The 27,461-nt window shown below is 60.0% G+C and overlaps 2 protein-coding genes across 6 annotated transcripts; one reads left to right on the forward strand and one right to left on the reverse strand.

Moving 5' to 3' along the window:
• Positions 1–223: 223 nt before the first annotated feature.
• ZYX (zyxin) lies at positions 224–10,828 on the forward strand. 5 transcript variants are annotated; one of them, XM_041752411.1, is made up of 11 exons: positions 307–368; positions 1,367–1,455; positions 1,821–2,040; positions 2,701–2,906; positions 3,064–3,156; positions 3,249–3,752; positions 7,953–8,073; positions 8,218–8,387; positions 8,489–8,667; positions 9,551–9,671; positions 10,242–10,828. In XM_041752411.1, exons 1-11 carry the CDS (start codon positions 350–352, stop codon positions 10,344–10,346), a joined length of 1,827 nt encoding a protein of 608 aa, XP_041608345.1. In that variant the 5' UTR covers positions 307–349; the 3' UTR covers positions 10,347–10,828. The 5 variants fall into 5 exon arrangements, with proteins under 5 accessions (XP_041608346.1, XP_041608345.1, XP_041608343.1 ...); XM_041752412.1 differs by lacking the exon at positions 1,367–1,455 and having other exon boundaries at positions 224–368; XM_041752409.1 differs by lacking the exon at positions 307–368 and having other exon boundaries at positions 1,060–1,455.
• Positions 10,829–10,914: 86 nt separating this feature from the next.
• Positions 10,915–26,912, reverse strand: EPHA1 (EPH receptor A1). Its single transcript, XM_041752407.1, has 18 exons — positions 26,779–26,912; positions 25,772–25,839; positions 20,812–21,093; positions 18,951–19,353; positions 18,548–18,703; positions 17,744–18,088; positions 17,475–17,602; positions 17,086–17,236; positions 16,562–16,658; positions 16,278–16,336; positions 15,339–15,464; positions 14,309–14,494; positions 14,085–14,146; positions 13,759–13,965; positions 13,406–13,555; positions 12,915–13,108; positions 11,358–11,513; positions 10,915–11,267 (listed from the first exon to the last, which is right to left on the reverse strand). Exons 1-18 carry the CDS (start codon positions 26,858–26,860, stop codon positions 11,189–11,191), a joined length of 2,931 nt encoding a protein of 976 aa, XP_041608341.1. The 5' UTR covers positions 26,861–26,912; the 3' UTR covers positions 10,915–11,188.
• Positions 26,913–27,461: the final 549 nt, after the last annotated feature.

Raw genomic sequence — 27,461 nt, forward strand, 5'->3', positions numbered from 1 at the left:
CTTTACCTGACACCAGGGCTACGGGGAGAGGGTGAGAGGGTTCTCGCATTTCAGCCCTCAAGAAACCCCGTCTAGGCTAGCCCCTGCAGCTTACTGGGAACGACCTGGCCCCACGCCCTAAGCTCCCAGGCTGTTTCCTTGTGGGGACTTGTGAGGGCTGAGTCTGGAAGGTCTCTAGAGCATAGCCCAGAGGCCGGCTGACAGCAGGGTACGGCCCTTTGCAGGGCCCGGGCCTGGAAGTAACATCCTGAGTGTGGTGCGCGGCGGGGCGCTGGGCGCCTTAGATGGCAGCGGAGGGAGAGGAAAGGAGGCACCGCCGGGACACGCCGGCCCGCTGCCGAGGTGCCATATGTCCCCATACTTTGCAGGTAGCCAGTGTGTTGGAATTCGGGCAGCAACTGGGTAAATTTCCACGTTCACTTAAAAACAAAGAAAAAAAAAAAAAAAGAGCCCGGGTCTGTCCGCTCTGCGTAGCCCGGGGCGCAGTCCCAGGCCGAGGAATCCCGTCGGACCGGTGGGGGGCTCCACCGAACGCAGGCTCCGGGGCCGCCCGCCGCCCAAGGGCTGGGGGGTCACGGGGGGTCACGGGGGTCACGGGGGCGCTGAGGTCCCGTCCGAGCCGCGGCGCCCGCTGCCCCCCGGGTCTCCCCCTCCCGCGGAGCTCAGCGGGTCTGCGGGGGGCGCGGCCGAGGCGAATTCCTAGAAGCCCGAGGCGGCTCCCACGGCTGGAAGTTAGGGTCCTCCCGGGACCCCGGAGGTCCTGCCCGCACCCCGCCCCCGGGTCGCAGAGGGGCCCGGCGGGGCGGGCAGGACACCCCACCCCCTCCCGGTGCAGCCCGGTCCGGCCGGCGTGCGCGGGGCCGGAGGGGGCGGGGGCGGGGGCGGGGGAGGGGAGGGGAGGGGGCGGGGGAGGGGGGAGGGGGCGGGGGGGGCGGGGGAGGGGGGAGGCGGGGGAGGGGGCGCAGTCGGGCCGCGCCGCCACCCCCGGGAGAGCGGACGGTGACTCAGACCTCGGGCACCCGCGGGTCTGGCGGGGAGCGGGGGACACGGGGCGGGGGGTCAGGAAATGACATCAGAGGCCTGTGCCCGGGGAGGGGAGCAGGGGGGAGGGGAGGGGAGGGGATGGGGGGGGAGGGCGGGGCGGTCCGAGCCCGGCCGGGGCGGGGGCGGGGGCGGGGGCGGGGGGGCGCCGCGGCGGAGCCTCGGGCCCCGGGAGCCGGAGCAGGGCCCCTTCCTGGGGGAGTTTCCTGCCGGGTCCGCCCTCCCGTCTCCCCGCCCCCCTCTCCGGGCCGCTCCTTGTATGGTCTGAGCGCCGCTCTCTCCCCGCCCCCTCCCTCCCCCTCTTCCCCGCGTCCCTCCCCGCCAGGCTGGAGGCTGCTCGCGGCCCGGACGCAGAGTCCGCGGACCCGGCTGCGCGGCGGCCACCCCGACGCGGCGCGCACGCTCCGGCCCGCGGTGAGGTCGGCGGCGGCGGCGCAGGGGCGCGGAGGGCGCGGAGGGGGCGCAGCAAGGGCTGCGGTGCGGGGCGGGCTGGGGTGCAGAGCGGGCAGGGGTGCGGTGCGGAAGGAGGTGCAGCCCGGAGGGGGTGCGGCGCGGAGGGGGTGCAGCCGGGGGCGGGGTGCAGCCTGGAGGGGGTGCGGTGCGGAGGGGTGCGGTGCGGAGGGGGTGCAGCCTGGGGGGTGCAGCCTGGGGGGGGGTGCGGCGCGGGCAGGGGTGCAGCCCGGAGGGGGTGCGGCCTGGGGGGGGTGCGGCCGGAGGGGTGCGTCCCGGGGGGGGCTCCCGGCCGGCCGCCGCGTCACCTGGCCGCCCACCCCCTGCAGCCCGGCCTGGCCATGGCGGCCCCCCGCCCGCCGCCCGCGATCTCCGTGTCGGTGTCGGCTCCGGCCTTCTACGCCCCGCAGAAGAAGTTCGGCCCGGTGGTGGCCCCGAAGCCCAAAGTGAATCCTTTCCGGCCCGGGGACGGGGAGCCCCCGCCGGCCGCCGGGGCCCAGCGCGCGCAGATGGGCCGGGTGGGCGAGGTGCCCCCGCCGCCCCCGGAAGGTACGCGGGGCCGGGCCGGGGCTGGGGCCGGGGCTGGGGCCGGGGCTGGGGCCGGGGCCGGGGCCGGGGCCGGGGCCGGGGCCGGGGCCGGGGCTGGGGCTGGGGATGGGGCCGGGGCCGGGGATGGGGCCGGGGATGGAGCCGGGGCCGGGGCCGGGGCTGGGGATGGGGCCGGGCCGGGGCTGGAGCCGGGGCTGGGGCTGGGGCTGGGGCTGGGGCCGGGGATGGAGCCGGGGATGGAGCCGGGGCCGGGGCCGGGCCGGGCCCGGGCGGTCGCAGCGGAGGGGGCTGGGCGCCGCGAGCCTGTCCCGAGCAGATGTTCTTACCTCATCGTGGAGCTCGTGGCCGGGAGCCAGGGCTCCTGGGACTGTTCCAAGTCCCCCGCCTGGGGGTGGGAGGCGGGAATGTGGGGCACGACCGTCCCCTCTGGGACCGTTTTCCCAAGTGTAACGGGAGCTGCATCCCTCCAGGGGCGGTCCCCGCCTTTCCCGACCCGGTGCTCCCAGGGGTCCTGCGCCTCCGTCGCCTCCCACACAATCGGTGGGAGAGTGCTTGGGTCAGGGGTGAGAGCTGTAGAGGGACAGTAACTGGGGGAAGGGGTGCAGGGGCCCCTGCTGTCCTCTCTGTCTCCTGACTGTCCTCTCTCCTCTTCCACCTCAGACTTTCCCCTGCCTCCCCCTCCTGTCCTTGGGGATGGCGACGAGTCCGAGGGTGCCCTAGGAGCTGCCTTCCCACCCCCCCCTCCCCCTCTGGAGGAACCGTTCCCCTCTGAGTCTCTGGAGGAGGAGATCTTCCCTTCCCCGCCACCGCCTCCCCTGGACGAAGACGGAGGGCCTGAGGCCGCCCTACCTCCCCCCCCACCACAGGTAAGGGGGCTTGGGAGGGGCTGCAACACTCGGACGACCCCCCCCCCCCCCAAGGAGGAGAGGAGAGGCCTTACCTCGACCTCCCGTGCACCTCTGGCCTGATGGGGGTGAGGTGGGAATAGACCTGGGATGGGTGCTCTGACCCTTGACCCTCTAGCCCAGGGAGAAGGTGAGCAGTATTGATTTGGAGATCGACTCTTTGTCCTCACTGCTGGATGACATGACCAGGAATGATCCCTTCAAATCCCGAGTAAGGGACAGGGGAGTGGGAGAGGCAGGGCAGGGAGGAAAGGCCCCCCCGGCTCTATCTGAGCTTCTCTTCTCTCCTCCCTCCCCTTGCAGGTGTCATCTGGATATGTGCCCCCACCAGTCACCACTCCGTTCAGTCACAAGTCCAATACTAAGCCTGCAACGGGAAGCACAGCACCCCTGCCCCCTTGGAAGTCCCCTTCTAGCTCCCAGCCTCTGCCCCAGGCTCAGGCGCAGCCTCCCAGCCAGGGCCAGCTCCCTGTGCAGCCCCGGCCCCAGGCCCAGGCCCAGGCCCAACCCCAGCCTGTGCCTTTGGCTAACACTCAGCCTCGAGGACCCCCAGCCCCATCCCCAGCCCCTAAGTTTTCTCCAGTGACTCCCAAGTTTACTCCTGTGGCTTCCAAGTTCAGCCCTGGAGCCCCAGGTGGACTCGGGTCACAGCCCAATCAGAAGTTGGGGTCCCCTGAAGCTCCCTCTTCCAGTAGCACGGGCTCCCCTCAGCCCCCCAGCTTCACCTATGCTCAGCAGAAGGAGAAGCCCCGGGTGCAGGAGAAGCAGCATCCAGTGCCACCGCCACCGGCTCAAAACCAAAATCAGGTGAGTGAGGGTGGGAGGACTAGGCTGAGACCAGGGGTTTGGGGCTGGGGGAGAAGTCAGGAGCCGCAGAATGAGGACAAAGGTGGCCCCAGAGAGGGAGGTAGACGTGGGGGCGGTAGGATAGGAGTTTAGAGCCTCCAAAGTTGGCCTGGGGGGACAGTGGTGAGAGAAAGCTCTTCTGAGGCGGGCCTGGCAGGGTCTGGGTCTGAGTGGGGCCTTGCCGGTAGTCGGCGGAGCAGCCCAGGCTCTGCATCGGGAGGATTTGGTGGACCTTCCCTTGCACCCTGCCCCCTAGTATGTTAAAGGGAGGGATGAGATCATCACTAGTCCAACCTTGCTTCTTTCCCCTTCTTAGATTCTTGAGTTAATCTCTCTGCTCCTCTGAGCCACTCTCACTGCCTCAGGGCCCATCTGATGATAAGAGTCACAGTCAGTAAACACTGGCTGAGCCAGCATCCGCCGAGTGCCAGGCACTGTGCTCTGTGCTCTGGAGGGAAGAGATCTCTCAAAGAAGTTAAGTCTGAGCGAGTCAGATGGGCCTGGGATAGAATTCCCGGCTCACGAGACCCTAGGCAAGTTAGGTGAACCTTGGGCCTCAGTTTCCCCACTGTTACCCCACACAGTGGTTGTGAAGATTCAATGAGCTAACTCTTAGAAAGTGCTGGGGTCTGTATCTAGCTCCTGAATGCTCCAAACAGAAAGGTGATCATTCCTGTCTGACCATTTTTGCCTTCCGGTTGAGGGGATGAGATCTGAGTCCAAGGGACCCCGGCATCATGTAGTCCTGCTAACTGCCGACCGTCAAGTTACCCGACGGCATGAGTGTGTGTGTACTAGTGTGCAGGCGCAGGGGAAGGGATGCACAATACCAGCGAGTTTTGCAGGATCTGGTGTTACAGGAACTCCAGACGGGCATCAGCATGGGGGCCTGCGGGTTTGGAAGGGTGGTGTGACTTGAGGTTCCTGAGAGGACCAGGAGGGGCATCTGGGTGGGAACAACATGAGCAGGACTCCAGGGCACGGGTACGCCGGGTGTTTGGAGAAGAGAAAGTAATCGGTTCCTCTGGGAGGATCGCAGAGGTGTGCTTATGGAGGTGGGTGGTAGGTGGGTGGGCGACAGGGAAGAGGAAATAAGACAACACACCAAGGGAGCCTCTGAGTCTTGGAGAGTCATTACTGGGAGTCTTTGAGGAGTTGTGTGGCCAGGTTGGAGGGCTGGTGACATCTGTGCTTTTGGAGGCTCTGGGGGAGTTTTTTCTAGCAGAGGCATGGGCTTGAGGTAGGAAGTCAGTGATGTGGGGAGTTCACTCCTGGTCGACCATAGATTGGTGTTCGCTGCAATGAAAACTAAGGCCCAGATAGGAGAGCTGTTAAAAAGGAAGAGCCTCTAGGCTTGGCCACCGATAAGCGGTTGGAAGAGGGGGGGTGTGTTGGGGCATGACGGTGTCTCTGATAAAATAGAGAAGTCCCGAAAGGGAAATGGTTTGCACGGGAAGAGGAGGGGTCCAGCTGTCAAGCGTGTTGAGCAACAGCTTCCAGGACGACTTGGTCTCCTAGTGGGACCTGTCATCTAGTTGGAAATGGAGGGCTGGGTTTCAGGAGAGGGCCTCAGTGTGCGCAGGATAGCGGGGTGTGGTGACACCGGAGCTGCCCCTGGAGTGGCAGCCGGCCCAGGGGATGCGAAGGAGCTGAGGGCCTGGGAGGAAACTTGGGTGATGCTCAGGTCGACCAGGTGGGAGGGGGCAGGCCGCAGGAGGAAGAGGGTCACCAGTCAGTGTAGGGTCTCAAGAGAATGCGATGGCCAAGGCGTTTGAGGTGGCCGAGAAGAAGGCCAGGGATGTGGCCATTTGGAAGTTGTAGGTGGCCGCAGGGTGCCCCGTTGGTGCCCTGTGGGGGGGACAGAGTGAAAGGAGGTGAGTCAGTAGGTGGTGAGAAATGGAGTAGCCTTGTCCCCAGGTTGGCAGGAAGGTGAAGGAGCAGGGGAGGGAGTGTGCGTGTCAGAGAGAGAAGCAGGAGGAAGAAGCCACTGGAAGAGGGGTTCATGATGCCGGGGAGCAGGGGCTGCAGCTGGGGTGGCGCCCTGGGGGGAGCATGGGTGTGCGCCCCAGGCATTCCCAGAGGCCGAGGGCATGTGGCCACAGTGTTTTCTGAGCAGGGAGTTGGAGCTGGCTGGCTTCCACCTTCTCAGTCGTGTAGGAGGTGAGGTCATCGGTGAGCGAGGGGGTGAGCGAGGGGGCGACGCCGTCGGGGCTCGGGGAGATGGGAAGGTTTGGAGCAGCTGCTGCAGGGAAGGCGACTGGGAGTCAGCAGGAGCCCAGCACCAGCGGGGGCGAGGCCCGAGGGCGCAGAGGGCGCCGCAGTGGTGGTGAACTCGCTGCATTGCAGTGTGCAGCGAGCAGTGTGCAGTGTGCAGCGAGCAGTGTGCAGCGAGCAGCGAGCCCTCCACCTTCCTCCTGCAGCTGGGAGGCAGAAGCAGGAAGCGGGCGGTGGCATGACCCAGGGCTGAGACTGGGCCAGATAAGCCAGCCATGGTGGCGGAGGGCGGCGAGAGCCTGTGGGGCCTTGTCGAAGTAGATGGCTCCGCCAGCAGACTTGGGGGCAGGCAAGCCAGAGGCCTTGATGCACAAGACTTGTGGGGACAGTTGGGAGGCAGAGCAGCCTTTCTGAGCTCGTTCACTCAGGAGCTATGAATGGGGTAGGAGGGAGGAAGGCGATTATTGGGAGGTCAAGCCCGGGGCCTCGGGGGAAGATTTACTCAAGGCCAGTAAGTCTCGGGTCCGAGGGTCCGAAGTGTCCCTTGGCGTTAGATGCCTGGGACAGAGGACATTTGGAGCTCTAGTCGAAGAGCTCGAGGCCTGAGTGCCGCGGCTACTGAAGCTGTGACATTGCTGCTGGCAGGCAGAGGGGGCACACGGTGGCTGCACGGAGTGTGTCTTGAAGGCTTGTGGACACCCATGGGGGGGGCTGATGTGTACAGGTCGTTCTTCCAAGGAACGGAACAGGCACCTGAGGTGGCCCCAAGGAATGGGACAGGCACCTGAGGTGGCCCCAAGTTCTTTTGGAGATTGGTTTTTTGGCTGAGCGCTCTCCCTCTGTCCCCAAGATGCCGGGAAGGGGAGATCGGGAGAAGAAAGGGTGGAGCTTACCCTGTGGAGGAGCTCACTGGAAGGGCAGGCTGGGGAGGAGTCTGGGGGAATGGCTGGGAGCTGGAGCATCCGTGGAGCATCCGTGGAGCTGTGCTCCCCGTGGCCGCCCTGGATGCACGCGGGTGTGAGGATGGTGGAGCCAGGCCCGAGGGGACGGTGGCTGTGGGCAGAGGTAGCTGGGTGGCTCTGAGGTTCCAGGTGTTACGGGGACGAAGGCATTGGCGGGAGAACATTCAGTGACGGGCCACAGTCCTGGGTGGGCTTATCCAGTAGAGAGAAAACCAACCCAGCGTCTCTGCTGGAGTGTCATGGAAACGCTGGTGCAGGCCACACGGCCCCTGCAGTGCCTCCCCCCCGCCCCCCGACACTGCTCAGGGTTACTGGCAGGACCCCCCTAACCTCACCTGCACCCCGCCCACCTGCCTCTAGCTCTCTCAGGATGCCCTTAAGAGACAGGGCAGGCAGGCCTATGGGATTGGGCCTTCTCTGAGGCCTCCTGGGGAGGGAGGGGGGGTCAGGGAGCCCCGGACCCCTATTGGGGGAGCCGGGAGCTGGGCTCCAAAGGTTTAACCTGTCAATCCCGCCTGTGTTGTGTCCTCACGCTGACAGGGGCTGCTCAGCAGCAGGCGGGACGGGTAGGTGTGTGTGCACCTGGGTGCTCACGCCATCACGTGCCAACCTCTTCTGTGGGGGGCCATGCCTGAGCATGCTCTGTGGAGGTGATGCGCGGCCTGGCGTGCGGGGTGCTTCAGTGACCTCAGCTGCTGTGTGTGTGGCCTCTGTCCGCTCCATTGTTCTGGCCTGTCCGTGACTGTCCCCGGGGGGGTGGGGGGCGCGTTGGGCAAAGTGGGTAGAAGTGTCATCCCCTTCCCCTTTATCTGTGTGGTGCTGGGGGTCAGGGAGGGAGAAGGAGGAGCTTTCGGAGTCAAACCCGCGTGTCTGGGAGATGGGAGGGGAGTTCGTCCTTCCTGGAAGAGAGCGGATCAGCGGGCTGGGGAAAGTTCTCAGAGAGGGTGACTCTCGAGAGGGTCTGGAGAAAGTATTGGCGTTTCAGGTACGCTCCCCTGGGGCCCCGGGACCTCTGAGTCTGAAGGAGGTGCAGGAGCTGGAGCAGCTGACCCAGCAGCTAATGCACGACATGGAGCACCCTCAGAGGCAGAATGTGGCTGTCAATGGTGAGCTCACCGGCCACCTGTCGGGACCTCCCCTGTCGCCTCCCGGCGCTGGCCGGTGCCTCCGCCACACTCCCCGTCCGAGCCAGCCGACCGCCTGCCTGTGCGCTCCTTCCTCCCATTGACTTGTCTTCTCTGGCCTCCCAGAGTCCTGTGGCCGGTGTCATCAGCCCCTGGCACGCACACAGCCCGCGGTTCGAGCCCTGGGACAGCTGTTCCACATCACCTGCTTCACCTGCCACCAGTGTGGGCAGCAACTGCAAGGACAGCAGTTCTACAGCCTGGAGGGGGCGCCCTACTGTGAGGGCTGCTACACTGTGAGTCCGGGTCGGGGCTCAGCCGGGGGCTGGCCGTGGATGTGGGGCAGGCGGGCCTGGGGTGCCGGTTCCCGGCCGACGTCCTCCCGCCACCTCCTTAGGACACTCTGGAGAAGTGCAACACGTGTGGGCAGCCCATCACTGATCGCATGCTGAGGGCCACGGGCAAAGCCTACCACCCGCAGTGCTTCACGTGCGTGGTCTGCGCCTGCCCGCTGGAGGGCACCTCCTTCATCGTGGACCAGGCCAACCGGCCCCACTGTGTACCTGACTACCACAAGTGAGGACCCACCTCCTGTCTTCTGGGCTCTTCTCTGGGTGCCAGCCGTCGTCGTCTGGGGGCCGGGCCAGGCTGCCCTCCTGATTCCACGGCAGCACCAACCCCCTGGCCTTCCTTCCTGGCCCCACATGCTTGTCTGACGGCAGGAGACCTGTCGTCTGGATTCAGCTCTCCAGTGGCCTCAGACCTTAGTGGCAAGTCTTGCTAGTGGCAGGTGCCCCCTCCCTGGGCCTTTGGCTCTCGGAGGCTTGTGGTCTTGTGTTCAGCCACAAGTGTTGGAATGACTTCATTTCACACACAGGCTGGGTCCTGAAAGTTCTTTTGGAGATTGGCTTTTTGGAACTCTGGATTTCCCCTACAAGCGGTGGCTGCTTTCTCAGGCCAGCAGCAGAATCCCGTAACGTAGCTAAAGGGTGCACAGAAACTGCAGAGTCTGACTCGCACCTCTGCCAGTGTGTTGGAGGTATAGGTTTTCAGAATTCCAGCCTCGGCATCCAGAACTTCACATCCCTCCCTCTGTACACCCCAGCAGTGGGGCAGATGCCTTGCAGCAGAGGGTCCTGGGCGGGGGTGGGGTGGGGCTGGAGAAGGGTGCCTCTGGCTGTGCTTTCTGCAGGAGCTGCAGTCAGAGGGTGAAGACCTGGTGGCAGAGGCTCCTGGGGGTACATGGGATTTTTGGGAGGGTGATGGGGAAAGGCAGAAAATTCCCCTTGATAAGGGCCGGATGAGGGGGCTGGTCTTAGGATTTCTCCATTGAGTGTCCTCTACCCAGGGATGTGAGGCAAATGGACCAAGACACCTGCCCTGTTGCCATGCACATCCCCCTGCACCCTGGGAACCCCTTGCCCCCACCCTGATCCCTGCCTCACTTTTGCCCCTCCAGGCAGTATGCCCCCAGGTGCTCCGTCTGCGAAGGGCCCATCATGCCCGAGCCCGGCCGTGAGGAGACCGTGCGAGTGGTCGCTCTGGACAAGAACTTCCACATGAAGTGCTACAAGTGCGAGGTTGGCCATCCCTCTGGCCCCCAGCGCTGGGAGGTGGTGGGACACCGCTCACTACCAGGTGGTGGCCGGTACCAGCTGGGAGGAGTTTGGAGCTGCAGTTTTGAGGGTGGAGGGGGCGATACCTGTGCCTGCTCCACCCAGATGACCCCGTCACTGTGCAAGTTGGGGGGAGGGCTTTCTCTGGGGTCCTTGGGTTGTGGATAAACCAAGAAAAAGAGTGAGTAGTGGGAGGGAAGGGTGCTGTCCGCCGTACTGGAAGGAGACGGAGATGTGCTTGGTGAGGTCAAAGAGGAAGAGAAAGGAGTAGAGGCAGGCGGGAGAGGTCCCACGTCTTTTTTTTGGGTGGGTGCCTTGGTAACAGCTCAACCCACTGCCCGCCTCGGGTGGGACAGGGGTGAACATGGGCAGGAGAGGTGAGGCTAGGAGAGGAGGGTGGGAGTGGTGGGGACACAGGCAGTGATGCTGGACGTTGGCCGAGGCATGGAGCATCTGGTCTTCCTCACTTAAAGGTGGAGGTGTGGGGGGCACACAGGGGCCTTCCACCAGCGGGCTTTTCCTCCTTTCTCCCAGGACTGCGGGAAGCCACTGTCCATCGAGGCAGATGACAATGGCTGCTTCCCCCTGGACGGCCACGTGCTCTGCCGGAAGTGCCACACCGCCAGAGCCCAGACCTGAGTGGGGGAGGGGACAGTCCACTCCCCACCCGCGGACCACCCACAGAGACCGCCCTGCCCCCCACCTGCCCTGCCCCCCCCCTTCAGTTATTTTCTGATGTCCAGCCTCTCCTTCCATGCCAGCCCCCACCCAGGTATCCCAGGCACCCTGTCCAGGGCCCCAATGTGGCCTGGGACTGCAGAGTCCCAGCTCTGGGTTTCCAGCCCACCTCCATCCTGCAGGGACCACCCACCGTCCTCCAGGTGTACCCCACCTGAGGGGGCACCAGGTTGAGCGCTGCTGCTTTCACTGCTGCACCAATGCCCTCGGCTGGCCCCCAAGCAGCCACGTACTCTGCTTGCTGAGGGCCAGGAGATGCCCAGACTCTGGGAGGCTGGGCCAGGCCAGGCCTACCGGCCTGGATGTCCCCCCACCCCCACCCCCCATGCTGCCAGGTTGTGGCTACAGCTACAAATCAATAAAAAAAGACCTGTTTTCCAGAATCCTTAGGAGTCAACTCTTTTGTGCATACGGCCCTCATGGGTGGGGTAGAGGAAGTACAGGGAATACAAGAGCCAGGAGTAAAGGGGAAAACTCAGTTCCTGTTTATTTACAAAAATATATGTATGTATATGTATATATATTAAACCCTTCCCCAGGTCCCCCCCACGATTACCTTTTCACTTTCACCCCTACCTCCCTTTTTAAAACAAAGGCTCCCGGGCCCAGAGGTGAGTTCCTCAGGGGAGGGTGGGCAGGAGCAGCACCAAAGGCCTACATAAGTAGGCTGAGGGGAGGGCCATGGGGAGTGACCATGGCCCCCATCTTTGCCCCCACGACGACAGGGTGGGTGGGGGAGGGGCTCAGTCCTTGAATCCCTGAATACTGCAAAGAATGCGCTTCTGGTGTCCTGGCAGTGTGATCCCCATCTGGGCCAGGTCCCTGTGGGCAACGAAAGGGGATTGTTGAGTGTGAGCCTAACCCCCCCGCAGTTCTCCGTGCCCAGCACCCCCCTCCCCCCCAGGTCCTCACTCGGCCGTCAGCTCCAGCACACACTCCATGGTGTCCAGCCCTGCTGAGCGGAAGTGCAGAATGTAGCGTTTCATGCGTATGGACTCCAGCCACTCGGGGACGCTGCGATAGGGGATCCCGTCGGAGCCACTGAGGCTGGGCAGGCGAAGCGTCACCCTGCAGGACACCGGTACCCCAGTCACATGGGAGGGAGATGCGGGGGCTGTCCTCTGCCTTCCAGCTCCAGCTTCCCTGACATCGGGGCTCAGCCTCTGAGCATCTGCGGCCAGCGTTCAAGTTGGGTGTCTGAGCACAGAGATTATCTGGACTTTGTGGATTAGCCTGGCCATTGTCTGTGAACTCATTTCCTGGCCTGATTCCTGGTGTGTTCACAGCAATGGGCGGGCTGACACTCCTGCTGCTTTGAAAGACCCAGGGGGGTGGCAGCCCTGGAAGGCCCGAACACAAGCATGCGACCACCCACCTCCCACCGAAGTGGCCAGTTCCGGCTGACTGGGGACTGACTCCCAAGTGTCAACTCTCCCACTCTCCCAGCCCAGAGGAAGGATGCAGGAGACAGGGGAGCTGAGGCCTTGGAAGCTGGGCATGGCCCTGCCCGTGTCTGGGTGGCCCCTGTGAATTCTGGGAGCAGCCACCACTTGCCACCTCCAAGCCCGGCTGTTATTCTTGCCCTCCAACACCCACGAGACAATGAGTGTTCCTGTGCTCAAGCCAGCCAGAGCCAAAACCATTAGCAAAGTAAATCTGCTGGGGGAAAAATTTTCAACATTCCAGAAAGATTAGCACATGCAGTCTCCAGTATACGAGGGAGTCCTGCTCCAAAAGATAGTTGCAAAAGTTGGAACTTGGAGCACATTTTCTCCCAGAAACAAGGTTATATATGGTGGTTTGATACAGAGGCCAGCATGCCAGGGCTGGTTTACTGGATTGAGCATTCAAAGTCCAGCCATGCCCACCCCCCTCCCCCTCCTCAGCCCTGCCACCAGTTCATTCTCCACATTCTGGCAATGGTTTTGGCAAAACACGATTCTGAGTGAGTCCCTCCAATTTCAAAATCGGTCGATAGTGCCCCATGCTCCGGATAAAGTCCAAACTTCTCAGCAGAGCTGGTCCTCCACCTCTCCAGCTTCACCCCTGGCCACTGTCCCTAAACAACACTTCTGTCATCCCGCACTAAGCCCGCCCTCAGCGCCCCAACCCATGCCTGCCGTGTGCTCTGGGAGACCCCACAAGGCTGCCCCTCCCAGTAATGACATGCCTCCCACTGGCACCTGCTGGTTGCTCTGTCTTCCCCACCCTAGTGACCGAGCTCCCCGGAGGAGATACCAGGTCGTAAGCACTGCCTATCGCTTTCCATCCTCAGTGTGCTCGCTTCCTGTCCTCTACTGGACAAGGACGGGATGGTGTGTCCTCCCTCAGGGTAGACTGTCCCACAAGGGCTCAGACTCCTCCTGCCTCAGCAGCATGCTGCGCTCTGTCCAGAGCTCATGAATGCAGCTGAATGCTCCTCTCCCACACCTGCCCTCCGAAACCCTGTGCCCTCTCCAGTGTGGTTACCTGGGATCAAAGTTAGCAATGGTCCGCAGCGAGTGGGGGTTGGCAAGCAACTGGTCCAGATGTGCCTTCAGCTGGTGGAAGGAGGGCCGACGGGCCCGGTCATAGGCCCAGCAGTTCTTCATGAGTTCATAGAGAGGGGCAGGGCAGTCCACGGGAGGCGGCAGCCGGTACCCATCCTCAATGCTCTTCATTACCTGCCGTGGGCGGGGGTGGGGGGGGTGGGGGGGGTGGAGCGGCCTTGAGGTTGGAGGCTCACCTTCCCTGAGAGCCCCTGAGAAATCTCCGTTCACACAAGATCACTGCAATAGAGCCTCTACTCACCCCTGAGAGTAATGACGAGAACAAGGAATGAGGCAAAGGGGACAGGAACAAGAGTGCGGAAAAACTGGGTCAGGAAGAAGGAATAGGATATTTGCAGGCAAGAGCCATGGGAGGCTTGTGGGAGGAGCCGAGGAGTGAGGGGTGACATGGGAAGAGCACCCCAGGCTTACCTCCTGATTGCTCATCTCCCCATAGGGCTTGTCTCCAAAACTCAGCACCTCCCACATCACAATCCCAAAGCTCCACACATCGCTGGCTGTGGTGAAGGTGCGGTGGGCAATGGCTTCAGGGGCTGTCCAACGGATGGGGATCTTTCCTCCCTAACAGGGCACGTAGGACAGAGAGGTGATGTGTTTCAGGGCATTGGGGGGAGGGGGGCGGCGCACACAACAAAACACCTGTGCAAAGGCATGAGTATTGTGTCCACAAGAGCATGTGTTCTGTACTTGTGCATGTGTGACTACATGTACGACACATAATCGTGTGTGTGTGCGCGTGCACGTAATGACGACACGGCTCTAACCTGGGTTTCATAGGTGCCATCGAAGTTGTCCAGGAGGCGGGTCAGGCCGAAGTCAGACACCTTGCAGCACAGGTTCTGACTCACTAAGATGTTCCTGGCCGCGAGGTCCCGGTGGACATAATTGTGGTCACTGAGGTAGTTCATGCCAGATGCAATGCCCTGCAGCATGGCCACCAGCTGCCCAGGGACCAGCTGGTCCTCCCGCTCCTGCAGCAGGGTGAGAGGGCAAGTCAGGGAATGGGCGGGGTCTCCTTCCCAAACCAGGAGCCAAACCCCGGGGTCCATGGGTGCATTCCCCTTCCCAGCTGGCTCTCCGCCCTCCTCACCCTCAGGAAGGCATCCAGGGCTCCGTTCTCCATAAACTCCGTGATGATCATGATGGGCTTTCCTGAGACACAAAGCACATGTCAGCACGGCAGCCTGTATCCCATCGCCACCCAGAACCAGACTTCCTGCCCCCGGCAGCATATTTCCCCTTCTCTCCCGGGGGTCTCACACCCTCCTTTCCTCCTCTTTCTCTCCCCATGCTCTCCGGGACCGCTGCTCGTACGCTTTGTGACAACGCCTTCCAGGTGCAAAATGTGCGGGTGGTTGAACTGGCCCATGATAGTTGCCTCTCGAAGGAAGTTCCACCACTGGCCGTCTGGAGACGTGTCTTTCAAGGTCTTAATGGCCACAGTCTTGCAGTCCTGGCTAGGGATTCTCAGGGTCCCTCGATAGACTTCTCCAAACTCTCCTGGGTGGAAAGAAAACAGTCCATGGCCGGATGCCCCGGCAGGCTCCCCTAGGGGGATGGGCAGCAGTATCCTCCAGTCCCCTGGTTCTTTTCTTCTCTGGATCAGAAAAGTGGCTTGACCTTTCCGGGAAAGGGGCTCTCGTGCTGCACTTCCTGGGGAAGGAGACGGGAGTCTGGAAGAGGAGTGCAGCTCTGCAACCTATTCAGTACTGTCCCCCCAGGTGGGTAGAGCTCCTGGCTAAGGGGAGCGGCTCATAAACGCCCGGTGAGCGTGGCTGTGCGGTGGCCCTGGGCTGTGTTCAGCAAGGACAGGCTGGTCCAGGGCCAGCGCTCCAGTGACGGGGGAGGCTAACCACTGCCTCGTCTCTTCTGCGAGCTCCTCTGGTCACAGCTCAGCTGGCTCGGCTGCACAACTGCCAATGACACTGCCAAGCTTTGTTCTCTGCTCAGATCCATTTCCTCTGGTGACCCAAGGGATCAGGGCGGCCCAAGGACACTGGACCCCGGGGTGGGGGGGAATGCGGGGTGAGGGAGGCTTTGAATCTCTCCCACATTTCGGAGCCGTCTGAGAATAGCCTGAGCCTGGGCACAGCGACCCTTCTGTTGACAAACATCACATGTTTGGGCTGTTAATCAGAAACTCCGTAACCACAGAAGCAGATTGTGTAGGAAGCAGGGGCTGCTCTAGGACACCCGATAAGGGGGTTACCACTTGACCACAGCGATTCAAGCAGGATACGGGGTAGAGCAGAGAGGGAACTCGTCTAGGAGCCCTTGGGGCAGCCGAGAGACCAGCTGGCGAGCAGCTCCGTGCTGTCACGCAGAGGGGACCCGCAGGGCTCACCTTCCCCTATGACAGTGTCCACAATCAGCCAGCCTGGATCAAGCTCCTGGGTGAAGTCCAGGGCTCCCTGGGCGGGGTCCTCATACGCTTGGAGGTCCACGTAAGGCTTCAGCCACAGCTTGTCCTCTGCGGGGAGAACAGGGAGGGCTCGGCCACAGGAGCCCCAGCGTGATGGCTTGGGAGGATTTTTTGGTGGTGGCGAGGGGAGCTGGGGCCAACAGCACTCCCCAGACTTTTCATTGTTCTGCTCTCTTAGGAGTCCCATTTTGGCTAAAGCGGGAGAAAAACCTTCCTCTGTCTATGTGCAAAGCTCCGCGTCCCTGCCCCCAGAGGCCCAGAGCTGCGGGCCAGAACCGGGCCTGAAAGCTGTTCACGGCCTCTGGTTACCCAATCTTCCCTCGGCTCACTGACCACACTTCAGATTCCTCGCCCTTCCTCCTCACCCCTGCTAGCCATACTCCTCCGATCACTCACACCTCATGCACATTCCCAGACAAGCCTCACTCCCACCCTTTCACTTGGATGAACCACTGACTCCCCCTTTCGTGGGACGCCTAATGAGGTGACCCGCAGGAAGCCCACATGCCCTGGAGGACTTCTAGGGGCCTGCCAGCAATCGTTTCCTCGCTGAGACTCAGCCCACAGACCTGGCCAGCCAGGACGGGGGAGGCCGCCCCAGGCCCAGGTGTTGGAACAGAGGCAGCAAGAGCTAACAGGTAATTGCACAGAGCCTCTGGGGGGCTATCGTTACAAAATTAATTAACCAAAGTTAATTAGGTGGCAAAACAGTAAAGCCCTAGAGACAACAGCCCCAACCCGTGCTCCCAGAGTTGGCCTGGCAAATGTGGGTTCTCTGGTTCCATCTCCATGGCATGTCCCAATACCGCTGCCCCCACCCCGCTCCACCACCACATATACGCACAGGTGCCCTGGGCTCACCTCGGTTCACTTCGGCGACACGGTCACGTTGCCTCTGCGGGTGTCTCCGCTGTGCTTTCCTGTGGGGGGAGGGGAGGGGACAGCTTCTTCAGAGTCCCAGGACTGGCCCAGGGCCCTCTGGCTGGGCTATTCCCACAAACGACAGGGTGGGGGTGTAGGATGGCGTTGGGGGTACGCTGGAGCTTTCGTCCTAAGGGCTGGGAGGGTTGCTGGGGCTGCGTTCTGGGATTTCTGGCCAGGCAAAGGGACCCCGGGTGGTGGCCGCGGAGGGACAGCAGCAGCACCTTGATCGGAAGAAGAGCATCCCCATCAGCAGAGCGACACCCAGGAGCAGCCCGAAGATGATGGCCACAATCTCTCCTCCGGTCAGGCCCCTGGAAACTGTGGCACATGGCGTGAGGAAGGCTGGAGGGCTCAGAGGCCACAGCAATGATGGTGGCTAACAGGGCATGCCCGGGGGCAGAGCCCTCAGTGGGCCACAGGGGGGTCCCCTACCCAAGGAGATGGGGGTGTGTGAGAGAGAGCCTCACACTGGGACCACTAGCTTGGGGCTGCCTACTGACGAGCACGACCCCGAGGGCTTGGGAGAGTGGACAGGACACTGGAAGGCCGCATCCAGGGTCGGGGTATCTGAGGAGACTACGATGCGGCAGGGGCTTCGTGCGGGTCCGTGGGGGGCTCTCCGCACCCCAGGCAGCCTCTAAGTGTGCGTCTGTGCGTGTGCATACGGGAAGAAGCCAGGGTCTGAGAAGCCTCAGTGGGGTGACAGGTGCATGGGTGTGGGGTAGAACACGGGATAACCCCTCACCTGGTGGGCTTGTCCGAAACTCATGGTCAGGGGAGAACGGGCCAGGCCCTAGAGGGGTCAACATTCGAACCCTGACAATGTACGTGGTGTCTGGCTGCAGCTCAGTCAGCAAGACCCTGGGTTCCAGAACCATCTGATGCCGTTCTTCGTCCTGTGGATGAGAGCTAACGTCAGCTGGCCTGTGCTGAGCCCAACCGGGCGGAGGCGATGGCCAGTCCTGGGATCCCATGGAGACGGACAGGGAGCGGTCAGGACAGGGCTCCCTGTAGGCTTTTGACCTGAGAAAGCCGCACAGCTCACTTTGGTCAGTTTTCCGTCCACCCCGTACCCGGGGATGCCGGGGTGTGCCCGGCGGGGACCCCAGACGCGGTCCCGCAGCCCCCCTGCACCTGATTCAGCACGTGCAGCTCGTAGCTCAGGTTCGCCCCGGGGCTGCGCGGCCTGGACCCTGCCCAGGTCAGTTCCAGCTGCCGTGGCTCCTTCTTCACCAGCCTCAGGGACAGGCCTGACAGGGACTCTGGGAGCCGGGAGGGGTCCAGTGGGTTTGGAAAGAAAGAGGAAAGAGCTTCAACAGCGTTTCGATTGCTTCCTGCCCATCCGCTTGGCCCTGGAGTCCTCAGCCCTTCTGGTTTCTTCCAGGCCCGTCCCGGCTGCTCACCTGCATGGCCCATGCTGATGCTCAGGGAGGCGCTGGCGGGGGTGGAGGTGCCCAGCCCCGACACTCCATTCTGGGCCTCCACGTTAAAGGTGTAGTTGGCGTAGGGTTCAAGGCCGTTGACGCGCACGGCCGGCGCCGTGAGCCCGCTGGCTCCCGGGGAAAAGTGCACACTTCCCCCGCAGGGCTGGCAGGGCCCCCCGTCCACCGCTGCTCCCCGGCACTGTGAACACCCCACGCTGTACCTCACATCCTGGCGCCCCCCCATATCCGCCGGGGGTTCCCAACGCAGCGAGAGCTGAGTCCCCAACACAGAGAAGCTCAGGTTTCGGGGAACTGAGGGGGGTCCTGTAAGGAGAAGAGCCGTCGGGAGGAGCCAGCTGCGCTCTCGCTCTGTCCAAGCTGCTGGCCCCTGCCTCCTCCTACCTCCGAAGGCCTTGCTGGGAGATTCCCACTGAGGGAAAAGGACCTTCACCTTCTGCCTTCTTCTGGGGCAGGGGAGCCTAAAGTCTCTGGCACTTTTTTTTTTTTTTTAAGATTTTATTTATTCATGAGACACACACAGAGAGAGAGGCAGAGACCCAGGCAGAGGGAGAAGCAGGCTCCCTGCGGGGAGCCCGATGCGGGACTCGATCCCAGGACCCCGGGATCATGACCTGAGCCAAAGGCAGATGCTCAGCCGCTGAGCCACCCAGGTGTCCTCTAAGCATCCGACACTTTAAAGGATGCCCACTATCAGAAAAGCTCTGGAGGATTCCAACCTTAACACGGGCTGGACAAAGTCCTGCCCCGCCACCCAGGACTCACGTGTGCAGGACACCTGGGGGCCCTCCCCAGGGGCTCGGAAATGGCCGCTGTCGCAGATGCAGAGGGTGGCCCCCTCGGACTCAGCTGCGCTGTGTCCTGGGCACTTGACACAACGGGGCGCATCTGCGTCCGCCCGGTAGGAGCCACTGGGACAGGCTGGAGAGAGAATGCAGCGGAGCCATGGATGTCCAGCCGTTACAGGCAGGCTCATCCCCACTCCCCCTCCCTCCCCCAGTCCTTTGTACCAGAAACACAGGTGCCTCCCTGGGGTGGGGGGGACGGGGGTGCTCAGCCGCTCAGTCTAAACATCACTGAGATGGCGCAGAAGCATCCTTCCGTCCCCCAGCACCTGGAGGACCCCCCTACCCCCGCATGTCCCCACCGCCTCCTCCAGTCTCCTTACCCAGGCATCCTTCACCGCTGCCGCCTTCCTCGTAGCCGGGCTCACAGTGGCACCGCCCCACGGGCACCAGCCACTCCCCGTCGGGGCTGCAGTGCATGCGGGGCGCACCTGAGGGGCCGGGGCTGACCTGGGCGTGGGGCAAGCAGGTCCCCGCCACCTCCACCAGCCCGCCAGGTCCGGGCAGAGTGTCAGGGAATCGGGCCAAGCCCTGCACGACCTCAGGACAGCGCTGGTAAAAGACCCTTACGGACACCAGGGCCACACAGGCACCTGGGTTGTGGAAAGCGAGGTAGAGGCCTCGGCGGGTCAGGCGCCCCAAGGAGCAGCGCTCCACGTTCAGTTTCACAGCGCCAGACGCGAGGTCCCGGATGGTGAAGCTCTGGTCTGCAGCCACAGTAGTTACCTGGGAAGAGGGGGGGCGGGGGGTGGAGGTGGAATGGCAAGTCATGCTTCATGCCCACGGAACAGAAAAAAAACGATTGTTTGCTTGATACCTTAGAGTTCCTGCAACCATAAACCAAGGGCTTATTACGTGTGAGCTACTGAGCTAAGCGTCCTGTGCGTGTTACACTGTTTGGGTCCAGTGAGGTGGGACGGATGGCCAGCCCCACTTTACAGATGGGGAAACTAAGGCTAGGAGTAGGACAGGTCCAAGACCTTGTACGACGTGGTGTGGCTGGAATCCGGGCAGTGAGACGCTACAGCCCATATAATTTCCACTATTCGAAGGTGTTCCCAACCTCTGTGCCAGTGAGGTGATCAGTTATAAAGTGCGTCATGGTTAATTTATTACTAATAACAAACTTTACAACGTCTTCCCTTTGGGAAAAAAAAAAAAAGATGAGAGCACATCCTATAAATAACAGGCTCCTTACACCTCTGCATTCTGGTACGTTTCCTTGAGTCGGAAAGAAACGGATGGCATTAGGGAGAGAGCCCGCAGCCCGTAGAGAACAGTCTCCCTGCGCACCCCCGGGTGGACCCCTGGGGTGTGCCGCACACCAGCACCCTACAGGCTGATAGGGAAAGTCCAAATACCTCTTCCCAGCCTCCCCCAGGGGAGGCTGTTATGTCAGTGGAGGCAAAGCCTCCGACCCAGGTGAAGGCTGGCACCGTCATCAACGCTACTGTAAGACCAGGTAAGCAGCCTCGGAGGGGTTCAGCGGAGCCCGAAGCCGGGACACAGTAGGAAAGACATGGTGGTTCCTGCTTATCCGTGGCTGGGCTTTCGGGGTGGCAGGTGTTACCCAGTGCCATCAGCCACAGGTGCAAGCAGGTGATCCTCCGTCTGACCTTGCATCAGCAGGTCAGTAGCAGCCTGACGGGGCAACGTCGGGATTCAACACCTGGCCGTGGGCCTCCGCTCATCCCCTCCCAAGGCGTCGCATCGTCTCACGGTACCCCCAGGAGGGTGACTACAGAGCAATGACGTAGTTCGAGAGGGAGAGAGGCTACTCTGATGACTTATTGCAGCATCCTGTCATGACTGTTCTAGTTCATTACTAGTTACTCCCCTCGGACGGCGCCTGGTTTACACATGAGCGCTCAGCACGGGGATGGATGTGCAGGAAAGAACGTGGCACATCTGGGGTTCAGTACTGCCCAGGCATCCAGGGGGGGTCCTGGGAGGTGGGCCGCAGCCGTGGGGGATGCTGCTCTACTCAACTCCACCTCTTCTGATGTCTAGGCCCACATTCTCATCCTTAGTTGACACCTAGACCTCTTTCTGTTTATGCCACTTTGTCTTTCTCCTTAGCTGAGCGGGGTCCTGGGAAAGAGTGAGGCGGGAACCAGTGTTAGGACCAAAATGGCACGGGAGGAGCAGGGGTGGGGGTGCGTGTGGGGGTGGGGGTAGAAGCACCTTTTGGAACAAGGGCCGTCGGAGCTGGATGCCCACGTCCTGGTCACTCTCCATGTACAGGAGGTTGAAGGTCTCCTTGCAGCCCAGAGGCCCGGCTCCGCCGGGGAAACTCTTACAGTCCCTCACAGTGAACTGCAGCTCCACGTGGACCCGAGAAGCTTCCTCCCCGCGGTAGATCCAGTTGGAGCGCAGCCAGTGGTCAGTGTCCCCGCCTGCTTGCACTGGGCAGTCCTGGTACATGTAAAGGGGCGTCCCATTCAGGATCTGCTGCACCTCACTCCACTGTGAGAGGAGAATCGAGTCAGGCTCCAAGTCACCACCTGCCCCCCAGACTCTGGTTCGCTAGACCTCCCTGGGTTCACGCTACTTGTCCTGCTGTCTTCCCACCATGGGCCTGAGGACAGTAAGTTAAGTGCTCAGGGTCAGGAGTTATTTGGATACAGGACGGGCATGACAACAGCGACGCCTTCAATGAGCCCACTCCAACTTTGGAAGCACGAGCACCAATTTTTCCCCGTCTCGTCAGCAGAGTCGTGGCAAAGACAGACTCTGATGGCAAAATGCTCACTCACGAAACCTGTCTGGCTCCTTGTTCAGAGAAGAGGATAGTTAGTACATTTATATCAAGGCCCCTAAGCTCGGGGGGGCAAGAACAAGCATAGAACCCTTCTGTATGGAGGGAACTCATCCCTTCTAACATCCCTCTAGTTATGGTCACTATCAAAATCAACAATGGACGGGGCTGGGTGGACTCCCAGACACCATGCAGTCCATGCCCCTTACCTGTTTTTACATTAAAATAATTTTTAGACTTATTCATAGTAACGGCTAGCCTAATGGGGCAGTCACTGTTGCAAGCACTTCCCATGAGGAAACTGAGTCACAGCACAAAGTTCAATGACTTGCCCTATGCACTCAGTTATTAGGAGGCAAAGCTGGGACACACACCCAGGCACCCTACGCTCTAGAGTTTAAGCTCTTTTTTTTTTTTTTTTTTAAGATTTTATTTATTCATCAGAGTCACAGAAAAAGTCAGAGACCTAGGCAGAGGGAGAAGCAGGCTCCCTATTGGGAGTCCAACGTAGCACTCGATCCCAGGACCCAGGGATCATAACCTCAGCCAAAGGCAGACGCTCAACCACTGAGCCACCCAGGTGCCCCTAGAGTTTAAGCTCTGGATCATTATGTCTCTCTGCGCTTATTATTAAAAGTCAAAGAATAAACATATATAGCATGAAGTGAAAGTCCTTTCACCCAACTGCCCCTTCACAGGGAGCCACTCTGAACAATTTGGAATAAAGCTCACCAGACCATTTTCAGTGCCCCTAGAGATGTGTCTGAATATTTTTCTGCGTATGTGTTTTTAACATATCTTTTTTTTTTTTTGGACACAAGGCTATTTCGTAATCTACTTTTTGTTTTTAACAAACAAAAAAAGCCTTTGAGGGGCGCCTGGGTGGCTCAGCCGGTTAAGTGTCTGTCTTCAGCTCAGGTCACGAACCCAGGGCTGTGGGATGGAGTCCTAGATCGGGGCTCCCTACTCACCAGTGTCTGCTTCTCCCTCTCCCTCTGCTCATGCCCTCATTTGCTCTTTCTGTCTCTCTCAAATGCATAAATGAAAAAATCTTTAAAAATCTAAATCTAAAAAAAAAAAACCACCTTAAAAAGTCTTTGAAAGATGTTCACAAGAATATAAATAGATCTACCTAATTCTTTTTAGCAATCTATAACACAGTATTCCACTGTATGGATGTACTGTCAATTATTTATTCATTCCCCTATTCTTGGGCATTTAGGTAGTTTCCAGTTCTACTGTTTTTTTTTTTTTTTCTACTGTTGTTTAAAGTCTACACGCACAGATTTCTTTTTTTTTTTTTTAATATTTTATTTATTTATTCATGAGAGACACAGAGAGAGAGAGAGGCAGGGACATAGGCAGAGGGAGAAGCAGGCTCCATGCAGGGAGCCTGACCTGGGACTCGATTCCGGGTCTCCAGGATCAGGCCCTGGGCTGAAGGCGGCGCTAAACCGCTGAGTCACCGGCTGCCCTACATGTACAGATTTCTAAAAGATTTCTGTAGAACTGCTATATCAAAGGGTAAATACTATAAATTTTATAAGAAGATAGTGTCAGATTGGCCTCCAAAAAGGATTTATCAATTTACGGTTTCACCAACAATGCAGGAGGCCTCATTTTTTGAAAACCTGGATATTAACGATCTCTTTACTTTTGGCCTATCTTATGGACAAAACACAGCTTCTTGCCATTTTAATGAACATTTTTTATTTTGAGAAGGAGGTTGTGTGTTTCTATTTTGTTCACTGGCTATTTCTATTTTTATGTAATTACGTTTGTAAACTTTGCCTGATATTCTGTTCTTATCTTTGGAATATTCATTTCGATGAGTTTTTTTTTTTTTTTTTTTTTTACATTATAGGTGTTCATCGTTTGCTTGAAATACATTTCAAATGTTTTCTTCCCATCACGCCACTTAATTTGCTAATGATGTCTTTGATGTTGGTACCTTTAAAAATCTCACATCATAACATCTATCTTCTCTCCCTCTATGAATTCTGGGTTGTGTATTTCACTTGGGAAGCTCTCCCATCCCAAACTCATAAAGATCTATATTCTCTCCTAACATTTTTGTAGGTTTGGCTTTTAGGTTCAGATTTTAATCTCCCTAGAATTTATTTATTTATTTTTTGTCTATAGCATGAAGTGGAGATGTAACTTTACATCCTTAACTCGTTGTCTTCTTCTTTCTCAAATTATGGACATCCAGCTGTCAATCTACTATCCAGTCTATATTTTGCACATTGATTTGCAATTCCAGTGTTAATCACATACCAAAACCTCACTCATGTGGGTTTTCTATTCTGTTCCATTGACCTGGGTATTCTTGTGCAATGCCAGGTTTTAATTACAGTTGAGTACAGATATTGTCCGTTCTAATAATCTGGTAGGGCAAGTATTCCATTTCATTCTTTCTCAAAAAAAAAAAAAAAAACTTCTCAGACATTCTTACATATTCTTTCTGCCAGATAAATATAAGAAAGGAGCTCTCAAATTCTATAAAATACCCCTTGATATTTTGGTTGCAACTCCCTTAGCTTATAGAGGAGTCTGAGGTCTTTAGAATGTCTCCTTTTCCAAGGGCTTTCATTGCTACTCTCAGATCTGGGAAAAGGCAAGAGAAAGAACGATGAACTAAGGAGTGGGGTGGGGATCCCTGGGTGGCTCAGCAGTCAGCCCAGGGCATAATCCTGGAGTCCCCGGATTGAGTCCCACATCAAGCTCCCTGAATGGAGCCTGCTTCTCCCTCTGCCTCTCTCCCTCTCTCTCTGTGTGTCTCATGAATAAATAAATAAAATCTAAGAAAACAAAAACTAAGGATTGGGTGGCATGGGGCAATAACACCTGAGGTACATATTTTCGCTTTATGTTAGGGAGTTCAAAGATTGGGCAAGGGTTGTCCAGGCCATGAAGGCACCAAGGGCCTGTTCTTAAGAGGAAGCTATGATGGGGAAGCCAAGTGGAAGGCATGGGGTGGAGGTCAGGTGGAAAGGTAGTAGGTGGATAATGTGCAGCTCATTAGCTAGATTGCCGTGGCTGCAGCTGGAGCCAGGAGCAGATGTTCCCAGCTGTAACTTGCCTCTCCCAGTTCCCTCAGTGACAGATGGGAGAACCAGCTGCCCAGGATCAGCAGCAAGAATCCTTTCACTTACCACTCCGGCTGCTGGCTGCTACATGGGTGCATTCTGGGGAGTCTGAATCTGAGTGTGTTTATGTGTGTTGAAAAGATAAGGAGGGGACAAGATAGACATGGGGAGCATGTAACTGCTGCTGTCTTCTTGCCTCTTCTGCAAAGCTGCGAAAGGTGCCTTGCTTCCACTCGGGCCCAATTAGGGAAGTTATTTGGGTCCGGGTGGCTGGGGCACACCGGGGGTGGAGGCCTGTGGGAGCCAGCGAATAGACCTGCGGCCCTCGCTGTGGAGTGATTAGCTGCTTTACGAGACGGGGCGCCTATTACGGCTGGCCTAACCCAGGATTTTCCAAGCAGCCCCTCCTGTAGGATACAGTATGGTTTAGTCTATTAATTCTAATTATAGGCCACTCTGTGGGAGAACTTAGAGCCAGGACCCTAGGACCCAGAGGGAAAGAAAGCAAGTGACCCCGATCCCAGAAATAGAGATTGCAATTCCCACTGGACTAGGAAGGGGAAAGGGGGCCAGGACCAGAGGGGAAAGGAGGGCCTGAGGCCAGCCTCTCGTGGTTCTGTGGCCGGCTCTGCTGAGTGGCGGAAAGGTGCTCTCTGGGACTCACAGGCGCCTACCTCTGCTCACTAGGTCTTAAGAACACCCAGGGTGGGAAGGGACTCGGAGCAGGTTCAGACAGCTGGACCATACGTGTGCCTGGGCTGGGGAGGATGGAGAAGGTGCCAGGGGCTCAGGGACCTCTAGCTGGGGAGGCAAACACCCTTCGAAGGGTTTGATGAAAACGTTGGCTCTCGTCTCCATGTGTGTATACACAACTTACCTTACACTTTTATGGGGCTCCCTGACCCTCTGAAGCCTATCTGCGCAACTCTATTGGGACAGAGGGACCTCAGTGTGAGGACACATCTGGTGTTTTGGTTCTCAGCCCTCAACCACCCCAAGGATGGTTCATCCTCTCCCTGGAGGATGTGGGTTCATCTCCCCCCAAGTCCCCCTAAGTACTCAGCCCTCTTTCACAGGAGCAGGGAGGGAAGGAGCCAGGCATTGAGGCGTTCTTCATGGGGTGAAGCCTGACCCCCCCACCTTGTCCCATTCTGGAGGCTCTGACTCACCTCCCCTCCCCCTTCCCGAGGAGGAGACACTTCCAGTTTTTCCAGCTCTTTTCTCGGTTCCTCCACCCACCTCTCCGCCCATTTCCCACTGGCCTGCAGCTCTGAGCCTTCCCTCCCCTGACACTTACCCCATCCTCCGGGGGATCCAGCAGCCAGCCCAGCTCGCCCTGTGCTGTGCTCGTGTCCATCAGAGTGACTGCACGAGGGAGAAGAGGGGCCTGTCACCTCTGGGGGAAGAGGCCCCACACGTGTGACCCACATTCCTCCCTGTGGGCCCCCAGCCCCAAGCCTCCCACATCCTGTTCCTAACAGCTGTGACTTCCCGAGGTTTAGCCCAGGAAGGAGGAGTGAAGAGCTCTGGGGATTAGTCTGTCTTCCTCCAGAGTGTGAAAGGCAGAGGGCAGCGCCGGCAGCGCCGGGCAAGGGTTGGAGGGCTGGATCTTTGACCAAAGTCAAGGCAGGAAGTGTTGGGCAGAGCAGCCCCACACAGGACTTGCACCGTCTCACTCGGCAGGGGCTGGTCAGCCTGGGGCATCCAGGCATCCGCCAATGCGAAGGGTGGATGGGCAAGAGAGGACCTCAGCCCCTGGGGGTCATAAGCGGGTAGGGTGTGGGCAGGGGACCCTAGACGGGCGGGTGCGGAGGTTCCCTTCTACTGCCAAAGGGCCTGCTCAGCCTGTGGCTGGGGTGTGCAGTGAGGGGACAAGGCACAGCTCTGGGTCTTGGGAAGCAGGGCCACGGAGGGGTGTGCGAGCCTTCACAGGCAAGGCTTGACCTGCACATCTGGGAGCTCCTGCACCGAGTTCTGATCCATCCCCCAGCGGCAGGTCCCTCTGTCCTCGGGCCCAGGATGGCTTAAGGCCTCTTCGCACCCCTGACCTCTGGGTTGGGCCCGGGAGGCCGAGCCTGGCTGGGAATGAGGGATCCCCACGATGCTGGGGTGGGGGTCTGGGCGCTGCCTCCTCGCAGGGTCAGGGGTTCCCTCCTCCCCGCCAGGTGCAAACTGTTACGGGGCGCCTGGGCCGGGAGAGCAGGGTCTGGGGTCGAAGACCTGAGGTCGCCGGGCGGCGGGGCGCACCGGGGCGCTGGCGGGGGCGCGGGGAGCCGGGGCGGGGGCGGGGGCGGGGGTCGGTACCTTCCTCGGCGCGCGCCCCCGGGGGCAGCGGGGCGCGGAGCAGCAGCAGCAGCCCGAGCCCCAGGGGCCAGCGCCGCTCCATGGCGCCGGCCGGGACCTGGGACCTCGGCCCCCGGCTGGGTCAGGTCGCGAGGGCTGCGCGAGCGGGGCGGGGGCGGGGCCAGCGCCAGCGCGGGGGGCGGGGCCAGCGCCGGGGGCGGGGCCCGGCCGCACCTGGCTCACCTTCTTAAAGGGACAGTGGGGCAGGCAGGAAACTCGCCAGGCAGGTAATGGGAAACTTCAACCGCCGGAGGCCTGGGGACCCGAACGGGACTGCGGGCGCCGCCTAGTGAGTGGGATGAGGAACTGACTCGCCCGGTTCGAATTCTGATCCTGAGCCCAACCCAGTCGTGATGCAGCCTTTGACCTAATTCGACCTCCGACCTGAACTGCATCTCTCCGCCCCTTAAAGGTCTTCGCGAGGGGGGACAGACCCCCGGGAAGGCAGGGCTGCGAGCTGCAGAAGGGGAGGCTCGGAGGGGGGCTCCCGGACGGACGGACGGACGGACGGGGGGGGGGGGCAGCCCAGCCCGCGGGGCACGTAAGGGGGGCGACCCTGGGGCTGGGTTATCGGTGGTGGCCGAGATTGGGAAGGCGAGGGCCTGAGGCGGGGAGCCTCAAGGTGCGCTCTGGGACAGGTGAAT

The sequence above is a fragment of the Vulpes lagopus genome, chromosome 4, assembly GCF_018345385.1.
Source record: "Vulpes lagopus strain Blue_001 chromosome 4, ASM1834538v1, whole genome shotgun sequence".
NCBI classification, from domain to species: Eukaryota; Metazoa; Chordata; class Mammalia; order Carnivora; family Canidae; genus Vulpes; species Vulpes lagopus.

Excerpts from the sequence above, each read along its gene's own strand:
- ZYX (XM_041752409.1), top strand. The coding sequence starts at position 1,123 with ATGGGGGGGGAGGGCGGGGCGGTCCGAGCCCGGCCGGGGCGGGGGCGG. Across the intron at positions 1,456-1,820 it reads CGCGCACGCTCCGGCCCGCG|CCCGGCCTGGCCATGGCGGC; the intron begins GTGAGGTCGGCG and ends CACCCCCTGCAG. Across the intron at positions 2,907-3,063 it reads TACCTCCCCCCCCACCACAG|CCCAGGGAGAAGGTGAGCAG; the intron begins GTAAGGGGGCTT and ends TTGACCCTCTAG.
- EPHA1 (XM_041752407.1), bottom strand. The coding sequence starts at position 26,860 with ATGGAGCGGCGCTGGCCCCTGGGGCTCGGGCTGCTGCTGCTGCTCCGC. Across the intron at positions 17,237-17,474 it reads AGCTGCACGTGCTGAATCAG|GACGAAGAACGGCATCAGAT; the intron begins GTGCAGGGGGGC and ends TCTCATCCACAG. Across the intron at positions 14,147-14,308 it reads GGAAGGCGTTGTCACAAAGC|GAAAGCCCATCATGATCATC; the intron begins GTACGAGCAGCG and ends TTTGTGTCTCAG.